The following is a 7,671-nucleotide window of genomic DNA, read 5'->3' on the forward strand; positions in this document are numbered from 1 at the left end:
TCAGCCATCTAAGGAAGAAAAACGAGAATAAATTAAGAGAAACTGCGATTTAATAAAGATCACTGCGGTTAGATCACGCCAGCCAGAATGACGCAGACGGAAGACATTGGGAATCTGATAAGGTTTATTTCCTTTAACTTAGATAAGCCCGAGTTTGGTTCATAGAGTAACCTCCCTTTATTATTTAGCTAGTATTTATGGATGTAGGTGTTTAAGTGAAAGTTTGTCACAGCTAATAGCCTAATCTGGTACAGTTTATATACATTATATGATAATAAATTGACTCAGTTTCACTTCTTTGGCTTTCTGGGCTTCTTATCAGACTTACACATGTTAGGGGTTTTATAATGTGCTAAGGTGTGGTTACTCATCCACCAACATACAAGTCTATTAAAGGAGATAGCCTAATGGCAAACGATAAGTTAAATTTTATATTTATATCTAATGACTTTGTATCAGCCTATGTTTTTTAATGCAATAATGTTTAAGCATAACAACCATAGTACTACTTACGTTCTTGTAATCACTCGCACTTACGCCTTTTCAGTCCTCAAGTTTGCGAACACTGTTATCTTAACAAAGAGAATAAGACAAAACTATAGTCAAGATACCTTTGTCTAACCATTAGAGATATTGTAGGTGGTACTTTCCTCGGTAACGCAGAATGACTTAGCATATCATTATAGGCCTTCACCTTTACGAAGAAGATATTATTCTAGCATAATCAAGTAACTCAAGCAAGTAGCGTTACTGCGAACTATTCGATAATAATTTTGTTCAATTACATGACAATTTCCAATTTGTGTCGGAAACAGACATAAAACTAATAGGTGGGTTTATAAAGTTGCTGAAACAGTCAAACAGAACTTAGATAAAATTATTCCTTGATTCCTTTCGCAAAATCATAGGTATATTATATTTTGCATGTATGTTATAGAAGAGGACTAATATATAAGGTACCAGTGGAAGTAGGAGACGTGATACTTGTCTAGAGCTCGAGCCTTCTGCAAAATGATAACAAATTAATAATTATATTCACGGTATTGACTGAGATGTTTCCATCTCGGATTCCTCCTACCTCTCGTATGACTGAAGGTTCAGCTGATAAAAAAAATAGTTCCAGGTAGAAGCAGAGGAACCTTGTGAGACAACATCCACCTCGCCTCACTCCAGGTTGGAGTAGAGATATTGTGTGAGGTAACACCCACCTCATTTGCTTTGGCGGCGACTTTGCAGCAGTAGAACTTTCCGTCGCTTTTCATGCACCAGATGTCACAGTCCTCCTCCTCCGTGGCAGTGTGATCGTCGACCTCCACGCTTGTCTTCGAGTCCTCCTCCGTGGGAGTGTGATCGTCGACCTCCACGCTTGTCTTCGAGTCCTCCTCCGTGGGAGTGTGATCGTCGACCTCCACGCTTGTCTTCGAGTCCTCCTCCGTGGGAGTGTGATCGTCGACCTCCTCGCTTGTCTTCGAGTCCTCCTCCGTGGGAGTGTGATCGTCGACCTCCTCGCTTGTCTTCGAGTCCTCCTCCGTGGGAGTGTGATCGTCGACCTCCACGCTTGTCTTCGAGTCCTCCTCCGTGGGAGTGTGATCGTCGACCTCCTCGCTTGTCTTCGAGTCCTCCTCTGTGGGAGTGTGATCGTCGACCTCCACGCTTGTCTTCGAGTCCTCCTCCGTGGGAGTGTGATCGTCGACCTCCACGCATGGCTTCGAGTCCTCCTCCGTGGGAGTGTGATCGTCGACCTCCATGCATGGCTTCGAGTCCTCCTCCGTGGGAGTGTGATCGTCGACCTCCTCGCTTGTCTTCGAGTCCTCCTCTGTGGGAGTGTGATCGTCGACCTCCACGCTTGTCTTCGAGTCCTCCTCCGTGGGAGTGTGATTGTCGACCTCCACGATTGTCTTCGAGTACTCCTCCGTGACAGTGTGATTGTCGACCTCCACGATTGTCTTCGAGTACTCCTCCGTGGGAGTGTGATCGTCGACCTCCACGCTTGTCTTCGAGTCCTCCTCCGTGGGAGTGTGATCGTCGACCTCCACGCTTGTCTTCGAGTCCTCCTCCGTGGGAGTGTGATCGTCGACCTCCACGCTTGTCTTCGAGTCCTCCTCCGTGGGAGTGTGATCGTCGACCTCCTCGCTTGTCTTCGAGTCCTCCTCCGTGGGAGTGTGATCGTCGACCTCCTCGCTTGTCTTCGAGTCCTCCACGTCAGCGTACCTGTTTGACCCCGTTCTGTGCCTATAATATGAATTGTAATTGTTTATACTATTATTGTGTCACTCATCACACTGTGCTTCCCACCACACTGTGCCTCCCATCATACTGTAGTAGGAGGCACAGTGTAGTTCTGTATATTCTTTGGCATCTGCCGGTCGGTCTAACATCTAATGATGACCAAACTACACACCAAAAGATGAAGAGCCGACGACGTTTTGGTCCGTCCTGGATCATTAGCCAGTTCATAATCAAGCATGTTTATTGTGACTCATCGTCTAACATTTAATCTAATGCTATAAAGTATATATATTTGAGGGTTGTCAGCTAGTAATAAAATACGAGTGCCTTACTTTTTATAACCGCCACTTGTAGCAAGTGAGGTGCCTTCGAGGAGACTGATTGCTTTACTGAGGAGAGGCGTCAGTACGGCGATGAGCTTCTCACTGTCGTCAGTTGCTTCTTTAAGGGATTTCGCGCTGGAGAGGTCTTGTGTTTGTTGAGCGAATGCCAGCCCCATTAGCAGCCCCACCACAAGCCCTGTGTACAAATAGTGAAGTTGTATTCAGTTCAACGTGGTTAAAATTATGTTTAAAACTCAAAGAAATGTTGCCTGAAGTTTCTAGACATCATGTTAGGACTGAACGGACTCCGTAACTGGGGATTGCAACCTCGGATATTTGTCATCCACATAATAGTTACATAGGCCAGAATTGCTGGCTGAGAGTTTAATTCAAATGTGAACGATGGTTTGTCAGTAAGTTACAGTGGTGACTCTAATAACCCTTGCGAGGATGATACGCCTTAAGCTCGACACCAAACCAAACATTTCTTAAAAGTACTGATGACTGGCACACAGTTCGTGCCCCGGTAAGCAACCACATTAATACCTCTACTCTTACCCACCACATATGACACATTCAGATGCTATGATGTGACATTCAGATGATTAATCCTCACTTAATGTGGGACCATAACTTTGTATGGCAACTTACCCCAAGCTCGGCTACCCACTGAGGATAGGAAGAGACGTCACCATCTAGCTGTGAGTCTGGCATGATGCTCGGACATCATTACGACTGCTGCGCTGCGGGAATCTCGTGTTTACTCACCTGCCTGGCGTTAATGTTGTGTAATTATTGCATTTCTGCACTAGTGGCAACACAAAGTGGAATAGGTGTGAATGACGCTTTCTCAACTTTCTACACACTGCACTCCTTAAATGTTCACTTAGCAGTAAATTGGTACCTGGGAATTTGTCAACTGTTGTGGATTGCATCCTTGGGGAAGGTCACCGACTGAATTTATAGATATACAAGTCAATAATCCTAATTATCCCACTGAGAAGCGTGAGGAACTTAGGATAGTGTCCAGAAGTGCAGGTAAGATAACGTAGTTATCAGCATAAAGAGCCTAAGACAATGACTAGCACTTGGGAAGGATGTGAGGACGAAGGTAAGGAACGGGGCCCGACACTTGGACCACCGGGAATTTAACACAGATGCAGCGCTGTTGTAGTGACCGGTGGAGGGAGACTTACTTAATAACATGATAAAAGTTGATAGTTGTGGGTTTGGTGTCGTTGGTGGGGTCCGTGATGGTTGTTATTGGAGTTGGTGGCGGAGGTGTGGGGCAGGTTGATGCCACGATGATGGGTTGAGCAAGACTGAACCCCCACCCAGGTGTACGCTCTTCAGCACCCCTCCCACAGAATTCTGACATCAAAATCAAGTACATAATTAACAGCGTTCTTTATTTCATGGATATTGTACTTAATGACACATGCAGGACTTACCTTATGACGAGAATAAGGCTTTCGCAACACTCAAAATCATGTAATGTATTTGTGTTCACTTGTTGCATAAATCTTCAAATGTATTTTACCTGTAACGTACTAAATACAATATAACAAAAATCATGAAGAATAATAGACATCCCGTCCTCATAAAGGCCACATGCTTGTTAATTTAGCTGCCAAACCCACTGTTTATGAATGAAAAACATTTTACACACGACTCACAACTAATGACATTCGAACATTTCCCGAAATGTTTCACTAGTGACCTCTATTTAAACAGCCCGTCCTTGCATACAATGATCCAAGCTCGTTAATCCATCCGCCAAACCCCCTGTTTATGAATGAAAAGCTGTTTACACACAACTCATAACTGATGTCCGAACACTTCCGGAACAAGTGCTTCGCTCACGTCCTCGTTTCGAACCACAATTCTATAAACCAGCCCGTCCTCCAAACAAAGATCCAAAAGTGATTCCATGCACCCGCCAAACCCCCTGTTTATGAATGAAAAGCGGTTTACACACGATTCACAACTGCTGTCGTTCGAACATATCCGGAACAAGTGCTTCACTGACGAATTTTGTTCGAATCACAACGCTATAAATGCTTCACCCACGTACTACAAATACAAATAATAGCCAACAGAACCTAAACACCTAACCTAACCTATCCTATACCTATATATACACAATATGCTAATATATTATAATATTAATTTATACTTGAGAAAATTCCCGTTTTGAATGAACAGCATGTTAAAATTTATGAATGCGTCTGTGGGGCTGACCGCTGAATGTAATGGACTTGAGTCGAGGACGGGTTGATAAATGCTTCACCCAAGTACTTCAAATACAAATAATCGCCAAAGAATCCAAACACCTAACCTAACTTACGCCTAATCATACATAGAATTTTTAAGTATAAGAATATTAATTTAAATTGGAGAACAAACTAGTTTTTAATGCACAGTATGTTAAATTGATGAATGCGTCTGGGGAGGACGGCTGCTGCTTTAAAGAGCCTAGTTTAAGGCTGGGTTGATTTAAATCGCACCTTTGTGAATCTTTCACCCATGTACAACAAATACAGATAATTACAAGCAGTAGTTGAACACCTAATCTGACCTGATTTATGTCTACCTATACAACAAATTCTAATATAAGATAATGTAATTTATTTATGAGATTTATATATAAGATTTTTAATGCAGTATTTTCAAAATAATGAATGTGTGTGTTTGGGGTCAGCTACCGCAATAATGATATGTTGATGCAATCAAATTGGTGTTTTATATTGAAATATCAGGGTAAGGAAAACAGTTCATTGTTTGGGGGCTTGTTAATTGGTGCTCTGGTCCTCTGCTATGACAACACGGTCTTGGCATGATTTGCTCCAAGGCCGTCCTCTTGCCTAGTTGTAACATGGGTGATTGTGGGGGAACCCGGCCGCATATACAATGGTCAAATGCTTGTTATTCAGCAGCCAAACCTTCTGTTTAAGGATGAAAACGCTCTATACATGACTCGCCAACATGTCCTCAGACAAAGTCCATTCCATCCAGCTGTCGACCCCAAAGACGAATTCATCAATTTTAACATGCTGTTCATTCACAACAGGAATGTTTTCAAATATAAATTAATATTGTTATATATTAGCATACTGTGCATATTTAGGCATTGGTTTGGTTAGGTTAGGTGTTTAGGTTCTGTTGGCGATTATTTGTATTTGTAGTACTTGGGTGAAGCATTTACAGCGTTGTGGCTCGAACAGAAGTCGTCAGTGAAGCACTTGTTCCAAAAGTGTTCGGACGTCATCACTTGTGAGTCGTGTGTAAACCGTTTTTTTTTATTAATTAAACAGTGGGGCTTGGCGCGTGCATGGAATGGACTTTAACCATTGTTTATGAGGACGGGTTGCACAACTGATGACACTGGAACACTTCCGAAAAAAGTGCTTCGCGGACGACTTTTGTTCGAATCAAAACGATGTAAATGCTTTACCCATGTACTACAAATAGAAGTAATCACCAACAGAACCTAAACACCTAACATAACCTAACCTAACCAATGCCTAAATATGTGCGGTATACTTATACCAATATTAATTTGTTAATATTCCTATTTTGGATAGGAAAAAATAGGAGACAATTCCTATTTTGAATGAATAGTGTGTTAAAATTTATGAATGCGACTTTGGGTGTCGACGGTTGGATGGAATGGACTTGGTCTGAGGACGGTTGTCTACGTCCTGAAGTTCGGTCATTAATTTATTTATTATGCACCCCATACCCATCCCGTGGGTGGTGGTGGAAAGGGGGTTACAGAGGTATATAGTAGGTTCAGGAACTGAACCCCATAGTTCATTTAGCTAAGCAAATGACAACACAAATAAATTGCCTGAAATTAAACACCTGTCCTGATCTACGCTGTGAACAAATGTCTTATATATATATATATATATATATATATATATATATATATATATATATATATATATATATATATATATATATGTAATATATATATAGTTTCATTCACTTTGAGCACTAGGCTCTCGAGCACCCGACCTCCGGCATGGGTGTAGTCGCTCTATCAATTGGGAACTGGGCCTTAAAAGAGAAGGATCCCAAGGAAACTAACTGCTCCCCAATGGATCGTGCCATTCCTAGGCTACCACTCGAGCACAAGAGAATTATGTAATCCACGCCACGAGTTATGTAAACTGTTTACCACACTACCGTGAATGAAAAGTTACACCCACAGTAGTGTGGTAAACAGTTTGTATAACTCAGGGCGTGGATCACCCAATTCTGTCTTATTTGTTCGACGTTGGAGGCCAGCCACTTGCAGCTAACTTCACAAAATTTTGCATGGTGATTGGTTTAGGGTACGGGGCAGACATAGGGTGGTCGGGTGGTCGAATTTCATGTCTCACCTTTGCTTAAATGCCAAATTACACTAATTTTCAATTTCATTAAATAAAAAAATTCATTTTCACTAAAATTCATCTAGCATATTAAATGTTAGTTTTTCTTATTGAATTTATTGATGAAGACTACTTTGTTAAAATTGTTATGGGGATGAAAGGAAAGTGGTGAAGAGTAGAGAAGATGGTGAAAGATAGGGAAGTTAATGAGTGGTAAGGGAGGCGGTTAATTATAGGGAAGGAGGTGAAGGGTAGGAAAGATGATGAAGAGTAAGGAAGGTGAAGGGTAGGAATGATGGTGAAGGGAGTACTGGGAAGAGTGGGGATAGGGAAATATATATGAGAGAGGGGAAGATTGAGAGAGTGGGGTAAGGGAGAGAAAAACCTGGGCGCAGATGGGTACTCCTAGTTAATAAAATTAATGAAAATAGGGCACTTGACTTTTACCAGGTTCATCCTGAATTAGTAAAAGCTATTTATCACTGCCTTGAGCCATTCAGATTTATATATAGAGGATTATTGATTTCTGACTGACTCCTATAATAATGGAAGAGTGGTGTCATTGTACCTCTATATACTGTATAAGTAATGTGAAACCCTCTATTCATCTTATAAGCCAATCTGTTGAACTTTGTAATTTGATGGACAGTCACTGCTATTTAGCAGCATATTTGCATGTAAATATAATAGTCTTTGACAGTGAACATGGCTTTTTCAGCAACTTACCAACAACAAATTTA

General features: G+C 41.6%; 1 protein-coding gene across 5 annotated transcripts in view; it reads right to left on the bottom strand.

Annotated features, from left to right (window-relative positions):
• Nucleotides 1-4,586, bottom strand: part of LOC123745216 (protein starmaker-like) — a 4,940-nt gene extending 354 nt beyond the window's left edge. Inside the window, exons 1-4 of one of the 5 annotated variants that reach the window (XM_069300753.1) lie at nt 3,457-3,742; nt 2,562-2,748; nt 1,209-2,232; nt 1-8 (exon numbers count right to left, since the gene is read on the bottom strand). The exon at nt 1-8 is cut by the window's left edge and continues 354 nt beyond it. In XM_069300753.1, coding sequence (XP_069156854.1) covers nt 1-8; nt 1,209-2,232; nt 2,562-2,748; nt 3,457-3,487 — 1,250 coding nt within the window. In that variant the 5' untranslated portion in view covers nt 3,488-3,742. The other 4 variants (XM_069300750.1, XM_069300751.1, XM_069300752.1 and 1 more) reach the window with 4 other exon arrangements.
• Nucleotides 4,587-7,671: the final 3,085 nt, after the last annotated feature.

The sequence above is a fragment of the Procambarus clarkii genome, chromosome 44 (genome assembly GCF_040958095.1).
Source record: "Procambarus clarkii isolate CNS0578487 chromosome 44, FALCON_Pclarkii_2.0, whole genome shotgun sequence".
NCBI lineage: Eukaryota > Metazoa > Arthropoda > Malacostraca > Decapoda > Cambaridae > Procambarus > Procambarus clarkii.